This window comes from Taudactylus pleione, unplaced genomic scaffold, assembly GCF_031769625.1.
Source record: "Taudactylus pleione unplaced genomic scaffold, aTauple2 ptg000592l, whole genome shotgun sequence".
Taxonomy (NCBI): Eukaryota; Metazoa; Chordata; class Amphibia; order Anura; family Myobatrachidae; genus Taudactylus; species Taudactylus pleione.
The window spans coordinates 2950439-2972285 of NW_028284994.1; the positions used below are offsets into that span (position 1 = coordinate 2950439).

At 41.5% G+C, this 21847-nt stretch overlaps 1 protein-coding gene across 1 annotated transcript in view; it reads left to right on the forward strand.

Annotated features, from left to right (window-relative positions):
* LOC148481207 (vomeronasal type-2 receptor 26-like) overlaps nucleotides 1-21847 on the forward strand; it is a 197273-nt gene that overhangs the window by 13249 nt on the left and 162177 nt on the right. Inside the window, exon 4 of the mRNA XM_088453819.1 lies at nucleotides 1140-1242. Coding sequence (XP_088309945.1) covers nucleotides 1140-1242 — 103 coding nt within the window. The remainder of the gene's footprint in view (nucleotides 1-1139; nucleotides 1243-21847) is intronic.

Here is a 21847-nt window from a genome sequence, read left to right on the forward strand (position 1 = left end):
TGTTGTTCCAGTTTCACCCAAAAAGTGGCATCCTATTGATGTTTCCCTCAATACTTGAATTCTCGTGGCCATGGTGGATGTGGCAGATTCAGTTTTTGATACGATTTTATTTAAATTAACTTTCTCGATGGTCTTTCTTGAGGGCTTTTGGATATAAGAGATGTTGGCATCCTCCAAATGGGTTGATACTGCTCTGCTCTGGTCGGATGTCCTGGTGGGGAGTGGTTAGTGCTTTGTAGGCTTAAGCATTTAAAGACTGATCAGCTGGATAGGGGCCATTGGATTTTGCTGGTTCCTTCAAAGGTCTTGTGAATTTGCCCCACTGCCCTGGCCAAACATTATTTGGAAGTCAGACCTGCTGCTAACGGCTCCTGGCTTTTGTATAAAGATAGCTCTTCTTTGACAAAATACTAGTTTGGATGTCTCTTGTGTCAGTCTCTCTCCTCAGGATTTTGGTATGCATTTGTTTCTACTTCTGCCGCTTCTGCAGGATTTTCCATATCAGAATTCAAGGCTTTAGGCTGATGGAAATCATCCAATTACAAGCATTACATATATCTTCTACATTGATTGAGTTAATGGTGTTTGCATAAGATATTATTTGTCTGTTTACTTTAAATTTGTTGTCTTGTCTGTCTTGTTTGTCCTTGTCTATCCTACTCGGGGATTAGCTACTGTACTTGTCGTGTTGTCAGCCGAAGTCTGGTGGGAGTCTGCATTTTTTTTGGCCTAAACTGAAGGATTTCATTTGGCTTATTGGCAACCATAATTATAATTCATATGTCCCTTAGCAGGTTTTTGGTTTTACCTCTGGCCAATTTATTTGTGTTTCCTGGCTTATTTACCTCATGTGTCTTTATTTTGCTTCAAATTGGCAATGAAGTTTGTTTTAATTCAGCCTGGCAGCTGGTTACACAAAATATTTTTCTTTTTGGGAAATCCTCCTTTTCAGTTAAGTTTACTTGCAAATTCATAAAATGTTTTAATACTTTTTCTCCCTCCTTATAGATGATAAGCTTGTCCCTTTTATAGTGTGGATTGTTGGCCACTCATAAATTTTTGGGGGATGCTAGGATCAGGGCTTCCAGTTGTGCCCCTTTTCCATTTTGGTATTCCTGAGTTCTTGCTGATGCATTTAGGTGGCAATGATCTGGGAAAAATGACTGATTTGGAATTGAGGACCTCCATTGTAGACAATATTGCTAGGATTTCATCGGCTTGGCCTTCTTGCAAGATCATATGGTAATTTATCATGCCTAGTCTGGTCTGGCATGGCATGCAGGATAACAGGGTGATAGATGAAGCTAGAAAGAATATGAATGCAGCATTTGCAAAATATGTGTTGGCCATTGGTGGTAATGTGGCTGAGCTTGCCAGGATCCATTTCCATTACTTTTATGTAAATAGGACAGATGGGATTCAATAGAAAAAAGGAGAAACGTAACTCTTTTTTGAGGATCTGTTCAAAGTTATTGTTTCAGTGCTTTAGTGGAAGTGTGATGGTTCTTCAACCAAACCCTTGCTTTGGTGGGAAAGAATTGCAGATGTAGAATGTCTGGAGAGGAATATGAGCCAAGCAGCAGCATTGAGAACTGATTGCAGTGGAGAGAGGTGAGAGACTGGGAGGTCAGCTAGGAGAAGGTTACTGTAGTACAGTCTGGAGATGACCAGCGAGTGGATGAGGGTTTTAGTGGCATCCTGGGTAAGGAAAGGTCTAATCCTGGAGATATTTTTTAGGTGAGAACGGCAGGAATGCGAGAGGTGCTGAATGTGTGGTTTAAAGGAGAGGGAGGAGTCTAGGATAACTCCAAGACAGAGCACTTTGGGGCTAGAGGAAATAGATGTGCCATCAATGGATAATGAAATTGTGGGAAGTGATGTAGTGGAAGAGGGTGGGAAGATGATCAGCTCAGTCTTAGATATGTTAAGTTTAAGAAAGTGCTGGTACATCCATGAAGAGACAGCAGAGAGACAGTTGGAGATATGGGTAAGGAGCGAGGGGGAGAGCTCAGGGGTGGAAAGGTAAATTTGAGTGTCATCAGCATAGAGATGATATTGGACATCAAAAGAGTTTATGAGTTCACCTAAAGAGGATGTATATAGGGAGAAAAGGAGAGGTCCAAGAGCAGAACCTTGGGGAACTCCTACTGTTAGTGGAAGTGGGGGCGAGGAGTAGTCATAAGAGGACACAGAGAAGGAACAATCAGAGAGGTAGGAGGAAAGCCAGGAGAGGGCAGTGCCACGTAAACTGAGAGAGTAAAGGATTTGCAGGAGGAGAGGGTGGTCTACAGTGTCAAATGCAGCAGAGAGGTAAAGGAGAATGAGCAGAGAGTAGTGGCCCTTGGATTTGACAGCAATGAGGTCATTGCTGACTTTTGTGAAAGCAGTTTCAGTGGAGTGGAGATAATGGAAGGAGTGGCTGGGAGGAAAGAAAGGTGGTAAGGCTATTGTAGACAATATGCTCAAGGAGTTTGTGAGCAAAAGGGAGAAGAGAGATGGGTCGATAGTTGGAAAGTATGTTAGGATCAAGAGTAGGTTTTTTAAGAATGGGGGAGACAAGGGCATGTTTGAATGCAAAAGGTACAGTGCCACATGATAGGGAGAGATTAATGAGGTGAGCCAGATGGGAACAGGCAGAAGGAGACAGGTAGGAGAGGAGATGGGAAGGGAGATGGGTCAAGAGGGGAGGTGGAAGGAGGGGAGGACCAGATGAGGGCCATAACTTCCTCTCCAGAAACAGGGGAGAAGGATGTCAGAGTTGGTGAGACAGAAGGGGAGGGGTGGTCAGGGCAAGGAGGGGAAGAGTGCTGAGTGTCTTATGGGATATGATGTCCTCATGTATGGAGTCAATTTTAGATGTAAAGTAGGTGGCAAAGTCAAGGGCAGAGAGTGAGGAGGGGAGCCAAGGAGGGGAAGAGCAGAGGAAGGAGTTGAAAGTGGCAAAGAGATGCCAGGGTTTGAGGAATGGGAGGAGATGAGGTTCTTGAAATATGTTTGTGCGGAGAGATACAGGGAAGCACTGTAGGAAGAGAGAATACATTTGAAATGGAGGAAGTTCATTAAAGCGTGATTTTCTCCACTGATGCTCGGCAATTCTTGAACATTTTTGCAGGTTTCTGGTGCATTTGGAATGCCAGGTTTGTGGTGTTGATCTGAGAGGGTGAGTAGTTATTGCAGGAGCAACAGAGTCAAGAGCAGAAGTAAGGGAGGAATTGTACAGGAAGTAGATTGTTCAGGACAGGAGAGAGAAAGGATAGGGGAGAGAAGAGTATCCAGCAGGGAGGAAAAGGCAACAGTGTCAATAGCCTCAATATTACACTTAGTAATGATAACCTTAGGACGTAAAGGAGGGGAAGGAAAGAGGGATAGGTTAAAAGAGAAAAGGTGATGGTCAGAGAGGGGGAATGGGGAATTGGAGTAATCAGAAATATCACAAAAGTGAGTAAAGACCAGGTCAAGTGAGTGCCCACTCACATGGGAGGGTGATGAGGTCCATTGGGCAAGACCAAATGATGAGGTGAGGGTAAGGAGTTTAGCTACAGAGGATTCTGTGGGAATGTCAATAGGAATATTAAAATCACCTAGGATAATGAAGGGATGATCTGAGGAGAGAAAGTGAGGGAGCCAGCAAGCGAAGGTGTCAAGGAATTTGGAGGGATAGCCAGGGGGATGGTAAGTGATAGCTACTCTGAGGTTTACTGGTTGGAAGAGGTGTATAGCATGAACGTCAAATGTGGGGAATGTAAGGTATGGTTCAGAAGACATAAGCTGGTAGGAATAACTGGTGGATAGAAGGACCCCAACACCACCACCATGGCAACCCCCATGTGTGGGAGAAAGCAAAGCCCCCAGAGGTTAGAGCAGCAGGAGAGGTGGTGTCAGTGGGTGAGTTCCAGGTTTCAGTAATGGCTAGGAAATTCATGGAGTTGGAGATGAAAAGGTCATGGGTGGGGACCAGTTTATTACAGATTGACCTGGCATTCCAGAGAGCACAGGATAGAGAGATAGCATTTGTGGGGGAGATGTGAATATCCGGGTTGCTGTAACATGGAGGTAAGATTAATTAAGATTATAATTACATAGTATACATACAGTATAGATACCTACTATACACATACAGAGCATACATACAGATACCTACTATACACATACACACATGTACATACTACTATACACATACATAGTTTACATACAGATACCTAGTATACACATACACACATGTACATACTACTATACACTAGGGGTGTGCACCGGCCACTTTTCGTGTTTTGTGTTTTGGTTTGCATCTGGATCTTTCTTCGTGTTTTGGATCTGGATTGGTTTTGGCAAAACCATCCTTCCATGTTTTGGGTTCTGGATTTTGTGTTTTGGATCTGTATTTTTTTTTAAAAAAGCATAAAAACAGTTTAAATCACAGAATTTGTGGGTTTTTCTGCTCCTATGCAATTATTAACCTCAATAACCTTCATTTACACGCATTTCCAGTCTATTCTGAACACTTCACACCTCACAATATTGTTTTTATGGACAAAAGATTGCATCGTGGTACTGGATGACTATGCTAAGCGACATGAGTGGGCGGCACAAACATGTGGCCCATCTAGGAGTGAGACTGCAGTGGCAGACAGGATGGCAGTTTGAAAAACTAGGCCCCAAACAGTACATACTGCAAAGAAAAAAAAGAGGTGCAAGATGGAATTGTCCTTGGGCCCTCCCACCCACCCACCCTTATGTTGTATAAATAGAACATGCACACTTTAACAAACCAATCATTTCAGCGCCAGGGTCTGCCACATGACTGTGGCTGAAATGATTGGTTCGTTTGGGCCCCCACAAAACAAGCTGGCAATTAATGTGTCCCTGCACAAACTGGCTCTACGGAGGCAAGATGTCGTCCTCATCCTCCTCATCCATTGATTCCTTGGATAAAACAGGAAAAAGGGATATAGGTGTCCCTGGACTGCTTACGGTCTTTGCCAACGTTTCTGAACTTGACAGTAACTTTTTATGAACGCGCTGCAGGTGCCGTATCAGGGCAGATGTTTCTAGGTGGTTAACGTCCCTACCCCTACTTATTTCACCTTTACATATGGTGCATATGGCAAGACAGTTGTTGTCCGGATTTGGATAGAAATATTGCCAGACCAAAGAGGTGGAATGTTTGGTCTTCTGCCGAGGCATGACCGTGATGGGCTTTTTCATCCCACGGACAACAACTGTCTCCCCCGGAGCCTGATTTAAACAAACCACATCACCATCAGAATCCTCCTCGCCAACTTCCTCCTCAGCACCAGCTACACCAGTATCCTCATCCTGTTGTACTTCACCAGTGACATCTTCAATTTGCATAACAGCAAGTGGGCTGTGGGTGCTCCTTTCAGCACTTGCAGGGGGCGTGCAAATGGTGGAAAGAGCCACCTCTTCCCATCCAGTGCTGGGATGGTCAGGCATCGCAACCGCCACCACACTTGGACTCTCCTTGGGGATTTGTGATATCTTCTTAGAATGCACAGTTCTTCACTGTGCTTTTGCCAGCTTAACTTGTTTGATTTTTTTAGCAGGAGGAGGGCTTCCATCGTCATGTGAAGCTGAACCACTAGTCATGAACATAGGGAAAGACCTTAGCCGTTCCTTGCCACTCCGTGTCATAAATGGCATATTGGCAAGTTTACATTTCTCTTCAGATGATTTAAATGTTTTTTTTAAGGTCATTTTCCTGAACTTTGTCATTTGGGATTGTATGTGCCCTCTACTATGACATTGGGCATCAGCCTTGGCAGATGACATTGAAGGCATGTTATCATCTATGTCATGACTAGTGGCAGCAGCTTCAGCACTAGGAGGAAGTGGTTCTTGATCTTTCCCTATTTTATTTTTATCGGAGAAAGTTTGGTCCTCCATTTATGTTATATTAATTTGATATATACGTGCGGCTAAGGCGCACACAAACACAGAAAATATTTTTTTATTTTTGCAGGAGAGTAGTACACTTTGTGGGTTACACCACCCTTTAAGAAATGAGCCATCCGGCTCTTTACTTATGGGACACAGTCGCACGCTTGGCGCTGCTCCTTTGTTTATGCACGTGCAGCCACAGTGCACACAATTCACAAACACAGAAAATATTTTTTTATTTTGTTTGGAGTGTACTTTGGGGGTTACAGCACCCTTTAATGGTCAAGCCAGCTGGCCCTTTACTTATGACACAGGCGCACGCTTGGCACTACTTTGTTGATGCACGTGCGGCTACTGCACACACAATTCACAAACACAGAAAAAAAATATTTTTTTATTTGGTTTGGAGTGTACTTTGGGGGTTACAGCACCCTTTAACAGTCAAGCCAGCCGGCCCTTTACTTATGACACAGGTGCACGCTTGGCACTACTTTGTTGATGCACGTGCGGCTACTGCGCACACAATTCACAAACACAGAAAAAAATATTTTTTTTAGCACTTGGGGGGAGCACCCCTGATGGAAAGAGCACCCTCTGGACAACACTACAGCACCCCTTTAGGACTGGGATACTGCACAGGACTTTGGAGTGGACACAGCCCCTATGGACAACTGACTGCACAACACAGTCCAGCCAACCCCTATGGACTTTGAAGTAGTGGACACAGCCCCTATGGACAACAGCAGCACAGCACAACACAGCCATCCCCTATGGACTTTGAAGTAGTGTACACAGCACCTATGGACAACAGCAGCACAGCGCAGCACAACACTACTCTGCACTTCACTACACTACACTACACTACACAGCCCAGCCAGCCCTAACGCCCACCCTCCCTCTTCACTGTCCACAGCCGAGTGACAAAATGGCGCCAACGCGGGTACCTTATATAGGATCCAAAACCCGCAAGATCCGGAAGGCGGGATGATGACGTTTTGTCTCGATTTCAGATCCGAGTCAGGCGGGAAAAGTCGAGCCTGACTCGGATCGGCCTCGGATCGGGAGGGCTCAGGGGGGTTCAGATTTCAGAAATCCGAACCCGCTCACCCCTACTATACACATACAAAGTATACATAGAGATACCTACTATACACATACATACTATACATATAGATATCTAGTAAACACAGACACAATATGTACATACATAGTATACACATACATAGTATACACATACAGAGCATACATACAGATACCTACTATACATATATATATATGTACATAATACTATACGCATACATAGTATACATAGAGATACCTACTATACACATACATACTATACATATAGATATCTAGTAAACACAGACACATATGTACATACATAGTATACACATACATAGTATACACATACAGAGCAAACATACAGATACCTACTATACACATATACACATGTACATACTACTATACACATACATAGTATACATACATTTACATAGTACACACATACATAGTATACATAAAGATACCTAGTATACATAGACACACATGTACAAACTACTATACACATACATAGTATACATACATTTACATAGTACACACATACATAGTATACATACAGATACCTAGTATACATAGACACACATGTACATACTACTATAAACATACATAATATACATACAGATACCTAGTATACACAGACACACATGAACATACATAGTATATATACATTGACATACTATACACATAGAGGAACACGTGGGGGAGGGTTTGGGTCATACTTATCAATGTTTTTTACTCTCCTTTCTTACCTAGAGACATTTGCTGGAAGGAGAGATACTGTTAGCAATGCTGCATGACATACATCAGCCATCAGCCAGGATGTCAGTCACTGTGACAGAGAACAGGCAGCTGTGCAGGGGAAGGAATTGGAAATCACTGCAACAGTCCAACTCCATGGAGAGGAGGGGGTGGAGCCTGGCCCCTCTTTGTCACATGATCTCTCTGCACTTCCTGTTCCTACCTCCTCCTCCTCTCCCCTGAACCAGCCTGGGCGATTTCACACCCTCCCACCCCTGCAGCAGCCTATACTTAATCAGCTTCCCAGGCTCTGCTGCTCCCAACTCCTCAACCCCTACCCCTGTGGCGTGTGACATCATCAGGGCTACTGGATTGGTGCAAACAATGCCAGAGAGACTGCCACCCACTGTACGCACTCACTTGCCTTCTGCAACCTGCAACTACAGTGAGACAGTGACACAGGGGGGACAGTATAGCAGCCAGTGTCCAGCGCTAGGCCACACCCTCCAGCAATAGAGGCCATGGCTATGAAGCAGGGGGGCCCACCGGGGAATCCCCCAAATCCCCGGCAGCCCAGTACAAGCCTGCCAGTGTCTCCGAAGTTCTTAAACAAGCCTCACACATGTGTCTTTAATCAGCTGCCATTACAGACTCTGATTGAGGCAACACCTGAACTGGACATTTCACATTCCTAATGTCCTTGCAGTGCCAAACCATATATGTATATATATATATATATATATATATATATATATATATATATATATATATATATAGAAAGTGGTAGCAGCGGCACTCCTTAGTAATAAATCAATAAACAGATGAAGTTCTAAACTTCTTTACTTCAACGTTTCAATCTTTTGGATTTTCCTGACGAAAATCCAAAAGATTGAAACGTTGAAGTAAAGAAGTTTAGAACTTCATCTGTTTATTGATTTATTACTAAGGAGTGCCGCTGCTACCACTTTCTACACTACAGTTTTTTGTTACTTGCGGAGGGCACCCGAAAATCACTGACTGAGGAGGAGTGCCAAGCTTTATGCCATATATATATATATATATATATATATATATTTATATAGAGAAAAAGGTATGTTTAGAAACTTTACAGTTTATACTGGAGAATTAGAAAAAGGCCATTCTGGATAAACCCTTCAAAATACTACTGTAGAAGTATAAAACATTCACATATAAAAAACTTGTAGTTTTTGTGGGCAAAAAACTGAAATATGAAAATGTGTTAGAGGTACTGGTGAGTCCACTGAGGTACTATATTGCTGTTTGGAAGGCTCTATGTAACATCTTGTCTGTGAAACTGCTAAATCCTGTATACCAGCCTGTGGTGAGAAATATAGCTGCTGTTGGATTTTACCTGGTCTATGTGATTCTTGTCAATATATATATATACTACTGTTCAAAAGTTTGGGGTCACTTAGAAATGTCCTTGTTTTTGAAAGATAAGCAGTTTTTTTCAATGAAGATAACAATAAATTAATCAGTAATATACTCTCTAGATTGTTAATGTGGTAAATGAGTATACTAGCTGCAAACGTCTGGTTTTAAAATGAATATCTACACAGGTGTATAGAGGCCCATTTCCAGCAACCATCGCTCCAGTGTTCTAATGGTACATTGTGTTTGCTAAGCATGTTAGAAGACTAATGGATGATTAGAAAACCCTTGTAAACCCTTGTGCAATTATGTTAGCAGAGCTGAAAATGGGTTTGCTTGTTAGAGAAGCTATAAAACTGGCCTTCCTTTGAGCTAGTTAAGCATCTGGAGCATCACATTTGTGGGTTCGATTATACTCTCCAAATGGCCAGAAAAAGAGAACTTTCATGTGAAACTCAATAGCCTATTCTTGTTCATAGAAATTAAGGCTATTCCATGCAACTAATTGCCAAGAAACTTAACATTTCCTACTATTGTATTTACTACTCCCTTCAGAGAACAACACAAACAGGCTCTAACCAGAGTAGAAATAGAAGTGGGAGGCCCCGGTGCACAACTGTGCAAGAAGACAAGTATATTAGAGTCTCTAGTTTGAGAAATAGATGCCTCACAAGTTCTCAACTGGCAGTTTCATTAAATGGTACCCGCAAAACGCCAGTGTCAACATCTACAGTAAAGTGGTGACTCTGGGATGCTGGCCTTCTAGGCAGAGTGGCAAAGAAAAAGACATATCTGAGATTGGCCAATAAAAGGAAAAGATTAATATGGGCAAAAGAACACAGATATTGGACAGAGGAAGATTGGAAAAAAGTGTTATGGAAAGACGAATCAAAGTTTGAGGTGTTTGGATCACACAGAAGAACATTTGTGAGATGCAGAACAAGTGAAAAGATGCTGGAAGAGTGTCTCACACCATCTGTCAAGCATTGTGGAGGTAATGTGATGGTTTTGGGCTGCTTGGTGCAGGTAAAGTGGGAGATTTGTACAAGGTAAAAATTATTTTGAATAAGGAAGGCTGTCACTCCATTTTGCAATGCCATGCCATACCCTGTTGACAGCGCTTGATTGGAGCCAATTTCCTCCTCCAACAGGACAATGACCCAAAGCACACCTCCAAATTATACAAGAACTATTTAGGGAAGAAGCAGGCAGCTGGTATTCTGTCTGTTATGGAGTGGCCAGTGCAGTCACCAGATCTCAACCCCATTGAGCTGTTATTTTAGCACCTTGACCATATGGTATGCAAGAAGTGCCCATAAAGCCAATCCAATTTGTGGGAGGTGCTTTAGGAAGCGTGGGGAGAGATTTCTTCAGATTACCTCAACAAATGAACATCTAGAATGCCAAAGGTCTGCAATGCTGTAATTGCTTCAAAAGGAGCATTCTTTGATGAAAGCAATGTTTTAAGGACAATATTGTTGTTTGAAATACAAATCATTATTTGTAATCTTGCCAATGTCTTGGCTATATTTTCTATTCATTTTACAACTCATTTGATAAATAAAAGTCAGTTATCATGTAAGACACAAAATGTCTGGTAACCCCAAACTTTTGAACGGTAGTGTGTGTGTATATATATATATATATATATATATATATTTATATAAATATATACACAGAATCATGTGGCAGTCAGAGGTTGTACTTTAGTGAAACAATACACACTTGGTGATTTATTGAGGTCTATATTTCGGGGATTGTATCCCCTTCCTCAGGACAAAAAATACAATGTGCAACATGAAATATAAATAGTAAAACAAAACTTACCCCCACCAATGACTTTCCCCATCCACGCACTTCTGGTCAATCCGGTGGTGACATAACAGACACAACCCCAACACCATGGCAACACACTACAGTATGAACCAACAACAATTGTATAATTCAGATAACACCACATAAAGTGCACTGTACATTGTATAAAACATTACATATATCTAGCCATCACATATAATTCAATATACCTTTAATAAAGTGCCTGTGTTAAACCTATGACAAATATAACATCATGTATACATGTCAGGGAGTATTATGACATTGTGTAAACCACAGATCATTGCAGTACAAATAAACAAGTGATAATATTTCTCATGAACAAATCAATAATAGCTAAATGTTAACAATTAATACAGTATGTGTAAAAAAAAACAGTAAAATCCCCATAGACCAAAACATCAATAAAATGTGCTAACATCTGGTGATGTATAAAAACATCCTATACCCATAAAACATAAGAATTTATCTCAAAATCAAAAAATCTGATAATATACATTAAATATGTCTATTATAATTTTGTAAATAGTTAATATGCCCATCTATCACTCCATCTAGTGGTGAAACAATATAACTGTCATGAAACAAATCGTACTCATAGCTGAACTACAACAAAATATATCTGTATACCCACTGAGCTAAATTAACCACTCAAAAAAAGTTAATAAAGCCCAAGAATTCATATAGGCCACATAGGCCATACATTTAGACAATGTGAGATATTTTGGGGCATTTGATTGTCTTTCTGGATGAAAAAGTTGTTCTTAATTAGTGATTTGTATATATGTTTTGTATATTTATATACTCAGATATTGGAGATAAAGTGATGATGCTAATAAGGCATTTTGGGGTCTTATATATAGCTGTTTGACCTTTTCAGTGACTTTTTTCAGTTTATATGTGCCTTGATAGATTCACTGTCAGTGAAAGGTGGTTTTATTCTCATGATTTAATCTGTGAGTATTAAAACCAGGTCAAAAAATTGGTAATATGTAATACATATGTGCTCTATTTAATGTGATTTTGAGCAAATTCAGTCTGCTACAGTAATTATAGGTACTCTTTTAAAAGTGTTGTGTAGGATTCCAGAGAATACCATTCATTCACCCGGTGTGGCGTAATTCTTTGTGGTATGTATTTTTGTATTCTATGATTATCTAAGTGGATTGTAGTAATAAGAACAAAACTGTTCTAACCACTTAAGGTTATTTTTTACCTCTTCTTTAGTAATTGTGTATTATACATCTATATAGGTAGTACTGTAGCAAGTGATATATCTTGAACAAATTAATTTGACTCACACTTTTTTCTGACACCAATGTTTTTATTTGTTGTATTTGTTAAAATGTTGTTAGAAGTTACCCCTGAAGAACAAAATGCATTGCGTACTTACTGGGCATGTTTGTTGGGTCCACACTGATGTGGATATTTACATATTACACCCACAAACAAAGCTATGTTTTATTAAAATGTTATATGAACTATGATGGTATATGCCTGGAATCAATTTCTTTTTTTATATGAAAAAATATTTTTAAGTTTTAATAAATTTACATATGTTCTATATGTTTTATTGATTCATTTATTGGGTGTATTTTTGGTGCGAGGGTTTATCCTCAGGGAACTTTGTGTTAAAATTATTGACCTACATCTGAAGTTTCCATTATTGCCTGTGAAGAAACTTTCAATTTGGGAGTCTTTTTCTTCAATTGAAAAGTGGCCTTGTGAAGTTTTACTTCCCTAAAGAAAGAAATCAGGATCCAGAAGATATCACTGTGTTTCACCGAATAAGAACTGTTTGTTTTTTATATGTTATCTACCAAAAGGACATTGTTCTTGTGTTGTAAAATTCTATAAATTTAAAATCTCTATTGAGCGCCCTCTTTCTTATATATTTTTTGTGTTTAAATTTGGCCCTTCTAACAGGGGGTTCTGTGAGGGGAGCAGCTGTTGGTGTGGTTACTGACATTTGAGAGAGCAATCTAAAGGTAACTCCATTTTCTGTATATATATATATATATATATATATATAAATAAATATATATATATATATATATATATATATATATATTTATAAATATATACTCCTCAATCGGTCCATCTGACCCGCAAACAAGGATAAAATCACATTTGTGCTGTCAATGTTTCAAGACCTTCAAGGTACTTTCACCAGGACATGTGAATGACATATAAATAAAACAGGTAGCTCACCTTTATGTGCTCCATGAAGATGCACTACATGGTTGCATGATGGTATGCAGAAACACGAGATATGTCTGTATCCTACGGAGTATACTTATGATGCTTTCAGTGGAGGGCACCCTCACTATATTTGTTTACTCTTATCAGATAGCTGGACTAAACATGAAGTATATATACATTGTGGTGAGAGGAGTTGTCTCTCACCTGAATTGCCCACATTCTGTTGGGATCAGCTCACTCTAGGGGAGGCTGGAGTAAAACCTATGAATTTTGCTTTAGCAGTTAAGATGTGGAATTTTAGCTTTTAACATTTACACAGACCCAGCTGAAATAAACACTGGAGCACAGGAAGGGTTTAAACCTGATGCTTTTTGCTCCTGATGCTGGGTAAACTGGCCAGGTGATATCCCGGGGTGTGGTTAGCATTAGGGTGCCAGGACCTGGAAGGTCCAGAGATATTGTAACTGCTGACTGTTATGTACAAGGAGCGCTGGGGCATTTAATTTATGTTTATTTGCTTATTTTCCAATATGTGCCTGTATGCATCAAGGCCTATGCTCACATATGCTAAGGTGCAGTGTTTGCTGCCATTAAAAAGACGATGCTTCACTAAGCACCTCCCTGTCTGGAGTCCTCATTTATATACCCCATGCAACAATATATATTATATTATCTATGTCCATATCTCTCTCTCTCTCTCTCTCTCTCTCTCTCTCTCTCTCTCTTTCTCTCTCTCTCTCTCTCTCTCTCTCTCTCTCTCTCTCTCTATATATATATATATATATATATATATATATATATATAATCAGGCATTATATAAAAAGAATCAGAAAAATGTAGAATTAGACTATAGCCTGTTTTAATCTATGGTGCTCTCCATAAAAAAGGTGCCCATAATGTGAGGTCATTTGATGTGATATCGGAGTATCCCATTAATGTCCCTTTGTGGACATTAAATTTGTAAATTTGCAGTGGAGATTGGTTAACTGGAATCATGTGACTCAATATAGTTCTATCCTATCTAAACAGTAACTGATGGCCACACCCCACTGAGGAATTCTGATTGGACTAGTCAAGTCTGGGGTGGTATGACATGTATGTGATTGTGCAGACATCATGGGTTCAGAAAGGAGTTTGGGAAAACATCAAAGGATTCCAGTTCAGAGTTGCTTATCAGATACAGATGTCTCCACTTCTAATGCTTGTATTGTGATATTGCAATGTATTACACATTGCCTATGTGAGTGGTTTTAATCAAAATTAAGTAAAATGTTTGAGTTTTTATATACTTCTCTATTGTGCACCTCCTATAAATATTATTTATACAGCTTATTACCCTATGGGAAAAGGGTCAGATGGATGTGCAGTACCACACATATGTTATATGGACATTATCAGGACCGTCTAATGAGATATTGATTGTGCATATTGGTATTATATATATATCCAGTGGTGGATTTTACCTAGGGGCTGTGAGGCTGCAGCCCCCCCAGTAAAATTTGCTACTTCAGTGAGCCAGTGCAGTCCGTGACTGCACTGCTGTGACTGGATGTGGATTCCTATTGGAAGCACCACCTGCCAATCACGCAGAAGACAGGCAGCCAGGAGGAGGTGTCTCATCCTCCTGGGACTGCCAGTCTGGGCTGTAATAACCAGAGAGCAGCTTCCAGTGGAAACTGCTGCTCTGCTTTTTGTGCAGCCCTACAGGGCTTCTCAGGACTGCAATCAATGGAGCTGGTGTTCAGCATTCACATGCGTGGTGCCACTACAACTCATGGGCATATGCTGGTCTTTATGTCTGCCAGATTCATTGAGAAGGTGCCAGGCCAGCAGCAGTGGCAGCCTCCCTCAGGTAAGAGGGCAGTAGCCGCTGCTGTATATTATTGTGCAAAAGTTTTTGGCTGGTGTGGAAAAAATGCAGCAAAGTAGGAATGCTTTCATAAATAGAAGTGTTAATAGTTTAATTTTATCAATTAACAAATTGCAAAGTGAATGACCAGAAGATAAATTTAAATCAAGTCAATATTTGGTGCGACCATTTGGCTTTAAAACAGCATAAATTATTCTAAGTACACTTGCACAAAGTTTTTGAAGGAACTCAGCTGGGAGGTTGTTCCAAACATCTTGGATAACTAATCACAGATCTTCTGTGGATGTAGCTTTCTCACATCCTTCTGTCTCTTCATGTAATCCCAGACAGACTTGATGATGTTGAGATCAAGGCCAATCAGATGCCTCCCTGATGGTATTGCATTATGGATAAGTAGGTACCTGAATGTATTTCTCAGCATTGAGGACACCATTAATCCTGATCGAATCCCCAACTCCATTTGCTGAAATGCAGCCCCAAACTTGCAAGGAACCTCCAACATGCTTCACTGTTGTCTGTAGACACTAATTATTGTACCGCTCTGTAGGCAGGTTTGAGTATATATTCAGATTTTTTTAAATAAAACAATATAGACTTACTGTAAAGTGTATTGGATATATACATGCATTTACATTTATGTAGGTTTTAATGGGTGCGCTTAATTGTATGTGAATCCCCAGTGCATGGGGTTGCAAACACAAGTTAATGTTATCACCACACAATTTGCAGCAAAAAGCATCTTTATACTGCACAAAGTGACTTTCTTACAAAAGTAAGTTAGGTCATATTACTCACTAAGCCTTCACTATTTCCTCAGGCTTCTGCTGTCAGTGCGGATATGGAAAGAAGAGGAGACAATCTACCATTTCTTTCAACAATTTAACAATTTATTTAATATTTTACACCAAATTCTTTGGTTGTTCTTCCTGAGTATTTCACTCTGTGAATCTGAGACACTGAGCACAGCGCCTGGATGTCGTATTTCTGAAAGAAATCCATATTTATTTCCATATGAATATTCCCAGGAAGGAGATCTCATTATAGGTGGAATATTTACTGTCCATGACTGGGTGCAAAGACATCCATTTCAAAATTTGGAACTAAACCTGATGTGTGAAGGGTATGTAATGTAAAGAATGGGTACATTTTATTTAACAGCAGAGTAAGCGTATAATCTCATGTCATTACTAGAAAGGTCACCCATCTGTAGTTCAGGAATTATTTCATTATATAAATTGTTCTACACTGATTTCTGAATTTTAATTAATTTGATATATAGAAGATAAAAAATTACAATTTAAATATATATTTTTTGAACTAAGGGCCTTATTTAGTGATGGACAGTGTTGCAGAGCTGCACACAAGTGAACGTGCAATACTGTCCTTTTAAAACATTTATAGCTTCACCTGTGATGCCAGCACTGTGACTGAGGTCACAGTCTAGTATCACCACTGCAACTTATGGTAGCAGTGTTACCCAGCATCAGCCAGCTGAGAAACCCTCATCTTACACAGGCTGACAGGATCTTGGCTGCTTGTGAGGCCAGGAAGTCTGCATCAAAAGATGCAGATCCTGGCCTTAGATCTTCCAGAAATGGGGGTGACACCCCCCATTTCTTGGAACACCTGCTGGCCCCACCCTCCCACACCACCCCCCAATAGCTTCTGTCTGTCAATCATGCAGAGGCATTGAGGAAGTGTATGCGAGATGGCATGACCCATTCTGCACATGGACAGAACAGTAACCATAGGAGATGTGCACTTACCATTGGATTAGTATACATCTCTGAATCAGGCCCTAAATCATGTCCTCTATGTATCTGTGTGCATACAGTATAATAGATCTCAGTTATTTATTTTTTTAGGGTTATATGTACTTGTTCTAAAACAGAATGTGTATATAGTATAATATATATATATATATATATATATATATATGTATATATATATTATATTGCTGACTGTGGTGCTCAGTGTACAATTTACATAAGATTAGTCGCAGCTGCCACAAACGAGATTGCATATAATTCTCCTAAAGACTATTGAAGCAACAAATAGTGGCCACGCATTCAAATAGATTAAATGGATTAAATATAAATGAATTTTACTCATTAAAAAGACGTATTATCATATTATAAAAATGCTAAAATCACATAATACTGCACATATATAAATAACTCTAAAGTTATAATATTATAGATTGCATGATATATGTACTGTAAAGAACAAAAAAATAATTATCCATAAATAACTAATTGCAACTATAGTTTATATCCACACATATTGAAATGTGCAAGTTGCACTGTATAAAAGTTCCACACTCTCAAATATGTTGGAAATCTCAAAGGTATTATAACTAATATTGTATAAATAGTATGCATATTAAATATGCTCTGTGTTGTTTGCTGTCCTTTTCAATATGTAATTATAGTATATAATACCTGGAGTGTATTATAGTTATAGTGATGGATATCGCAGGTAATGCTGACACTGTCCTCTTGGTTATTGTATAGTTGCCAGCAGCTTAATCCCATATGTAGGCTTAGTATGCTTATACCACCACTATCTGCCTGAGAGTGGTGGGCGGCATGGTAGTTTTGGCAGTGCTGCACCCTCAGTATTCACAGCCAACACTGAAACTCCACACTCTTGCAAGGTAGCTCATTGAAACTTAGCTGCTCATCTGGGGGCAATGGGCAGTATGGGTGTCTGACCAGTGTGACACCTCCGGTGATTGGATCTCCCAAACGTTGCTAGGTGGCTATTTGGAGCTTGCTGCTCCCGTGGATAACCAATAACACATGCAGGTAGCAGTCAGCAATTGGTGTAATGCAACGCCCAGACAGAATCATAGCCGTATAATAAAAGTTTATGAATATAAGCTCAACACGTTTCTGTGCTCAAAGCAACATTGTCAGGAGCAAAGTGAATGTTTTTTTCTCTCTCTCTTCAGTCAAATCATTTAAAGGGCTTAAACAGATCTATTAAACAGGTGTCTCCTGATGCCAGAATCCCAACACTAATTAGAATACCGGCACCAGCAGCCCGACCACTGGAATTCCAAAAGCAAATACTGGGGTTAGGGGTAAGGGTTGTCTCCAGGGGGAGGGTTAGGTTAAGGCTGCAGGGTGGGGAGGTTAGGTATAGGGTTTAGGGAGGGAGGCTTAGGTTTAGGCACTAGGGGGAGGTTAGGTTTAGGCTGCAGGGAGCAAGGGTTAGGGTCAGGGTTAGGGTCAGGGTTAGGGTAGGCTTATTTACCTGGAGGCATTGAGATTGTAACCTGGTACAGATGATCCCAGCTGCATTATTGCTCATAGCACAGCGAGTCGCACCATGCATGGTGAAATATGCCTTCCCACAATTGGGAATGTGCAATAGCATCTCCGTTCAGTCCTAAAGAGATGCACTCATGCAATCGGGGACCCACGAGTGCATCTACATAGGTTTGATTGGGGATGCACCATTGCGCAGCATGGCGTATAGCGTGATTCATGGGAATGATTGTGCTGAGATTGGTAACAAACTGGGTCCATCTGTAGGGATGACGGCATCAGGATTTTGACTGCTAGGATCCCTAGCACAGGACCAAACCCATCCCCTCAAAATAAATTGTTAGGATCTGTGGTTAGCTGATCATCTTTGTTGCAGTTCCTAGTCTTAGCTGCTACTAGAACTTTGCAATTAATCCTGTCTGTCTGTGTGCTGATCACAAGTGTTCAGTAATTAACTGTCAGCCTGAGTTCAGTATCAGCTGCTCACTAGTTAATTGTCTTGTCAGTGTGCACAGGCTAGCTGCACACTGGTCTGTCATTAGAGAGGCTAGCAGAGATTTTCTGATTGGACCTGTTTTTGTGTTTCCAGTTCTGGCTTTGTCTCCTGTCTTCCAGTTGAGCACCAGTATACCTGCCTCCTATAGCATACTATCTACCTGCCATTTGTGTCATGCAGGTAGCACAGTCCACATTGCATCAAAAGCTGCTTGTGTCAATCTGTCAGCACAGGCCACACTACAGCATCTGTTGCTTGTGTCAATCTGGTGGCACTGGCCACACTAAAGCACCATCAATGCACAGTTCCACGCTCCTACACCAATGAATTTGCTTATGTTAATTCTTGCTTCTGCCACATCTAGCCAAGTTGCTCTGGCCCTCAAGGCTGCCACACAGCCCAGTGGCTGCTTCATATTCAACAGCCCACTGGCAACATCTGGCCAAGTTATACCAGCCCCAAAGGCTGCTGCTCGGCCCAGGGTCTACTTCATATGCTCCAGCCCACAGGCTGCATCCAGCCAAGTTATTCCAGCCCACAAGGCTGTGGCATGGCCCACTGGCCACAACTAGCCAAGTGTTACCAGCCCTCAAGGCTGCAGCACAGCCCAAAGGTTGCATCCATGGTGTTACTAGGGTATTTGGAGCCCAGGGTAAATTTAAAAATGGAGCCCCCTCTATGCTCGCACACCTGCGGTGCGCATGGTGAATAATGGGCATGGTCACAAGGGGCATGGCCACTGTAAAATGGGGCATGTCAACATGAAACACCCCTTTCTTGTCCCTGCCAACATTTCTTTCCATATGCATCTTAATGCAAAACCCTTTATACAGTCCCCCTAAGCAGTGCCCCTCGTAGTGGTCCCCCTTATGCAGGCCCCAGTAGTGCCCTTATGCAGTACCCCAGTATGCAATGCCCCCAGTAGTAATCCATCTTATGCAGGCCACCAGTAGTGCCCCTTATACAGTACCCCTAGTAGCAGTCCCCCATATGCAGCCCCCATTAGTTCCCCTTTTACAGTGCCCCCAGTAGTGTTCCCCCTTAAGCAGGCCCCCAGTAGTGATGCCCCATATGCAGTGCCCCTTTCACAGTGTCCTTTGTCCCCCTTATGTAGCCCACCATTAGTTCCCCTTATACAGTGTCCCCAGTGGTGGATCCCCCATATGCAGTGGTCCTTATGCAGTGCCCCAGGAGTGATCATCCTTATGCAGGTTCCCAGTAGTGCCCCTTATAAAGTGCCCCCAGTAGTTGTCCCCCTTATACATGCCCCCAGTAGTTGTTACCCTTATGCAGGCCCTCAGTAGTTATCCCCCCTATGCACTGCTACCTGCAGTGGTTGCCACTTTTCAATGCCCCATGTAGCGGTCCCTCCTGTGCAGTGCCACCAGTAGTAAGCCCCTTATATAGTTCCCCCATTAGTAGTCCTCCCTATACAGTGCCCTTTGTATAGTGCCCCCAGTAGTAGTCCCCCTCGATGCAGTGCCCCCAGTAGTAGTCCTCTCAGTAGTGGTCCCCAATGATGCAGTGCCCCCAGTAGTAGTTCCCAGTAGTGGTCCCCCCCAATGCAGTGCCCCTAGTAGTAGTCCTCCCTGAAGCAGTGACCCCAGTAATAGTTCCCTCCTTAGTAGTAGTCCCCAGTTGTGGTCTCCCCCTGATACAGTGCCCCCACTAGCCAGAAGTGGTGCCTCTCTACCCCCCCAGCAGATGCACACATAAAAAAAACACTTACCTGAATCCCCGCTCCTGCTCCTGCCGCAGCCATCAGTTCCTCTGTCCTTCTGGGCTGGCCCACTCTGCATTATGGAAAAGACATCATGACATCTGTCCCATCACCCACTGCAGGAGCCAGAAGATGGAGCTCATAAGTGAGCCCAAGCACGGCTCCGGCAGGGGGCGCAGCAGTCAATGAGAGTCTGTCTGACTCTCATTGACTGCTCATTAGTGGCGGACACTGGTACAGACTAGGAGTTCCGTCACCTGGAGCACAGCCCTGATCCCTGCCTGAGCCCGCCCTCTACCCTTCCGCTAGCACTATTGGGTAAATGCTCATGGGGAGGGAAGGGGTGTGTCCATGAAAAACAGGATGGTGCTGGGCGCCGGTCCTGCTGCTAATTAAAACAAACACACAGCCGCCGGCCGGCAGCTGTCTGTATTTTACTCTGTGTAGTGCTGATTGAACTCCATTTTGTCACACTACACTGACCTTAGTGTCCTTGACCACAGCCAGCAGTGCCCCCAGTGCTGCCATTCCAATGGCACCTGGGGCACATGCTCTGCTCACCCCCCCATTAGTTATGCCACTGGTCGCTTCATCATCTACAGCCTTTAGTCCCAACAAGCCAAGTCTTCCCCCAGCTCACAAAGCTGTTATACAGCTGCATCCAGCCAAGAATTCCAACCCTCAAGGCTGTAGCTCGACTATACTCCAAAGAGTCATGCACATGCCCTAACAGAAATACAGTACCACTCAGTTTGAATTAATACTAATTGAACCAACACATATTTATTATATACAGTATATATTTTTTTATGGGGGGTCAAATTATTGTTATTTCAAACTTAAAGTGATTTTTATTTTCATTTAAGTATATGCAGTATTTTATGTATGTTTTGCTCAATATATATAAATGTTGTATTGATTGTACATTTGCCTTTGGAAATCTGCTATAATGGGTATGCAGTAAGGATGATTCTGGTGGTTTTTCTTACCAATTCCCTATAATGTGATGACACTGCGGCTGTGTATCTGGTAGCGCAGACACTAGCATAGACATGCTTGAGAAACTCCCTTAATATGCCCACTGAACAGACTATTTATGCCTACACTACTAGCCACGTTGAATGCAGTGCCCAGGAACTTACCCAATCACAACAGTGCCTTTGTGCGACTTAGTGGTTTTCATACATTTTTTAATACGCACACTTAGAAAATAATTGCACAACTACTAAACAATTTGCTTGCATTTAGGCAAGTTTTTTTAAACACTTTTTGTTTAGTATGTTGCGCTTACATTTTTGCCTTGGCTGTGAGATGATGGTGTCCTGATTGTGTCTTCAAGAATATCAACTATCTAAAAACAAAACATCAAT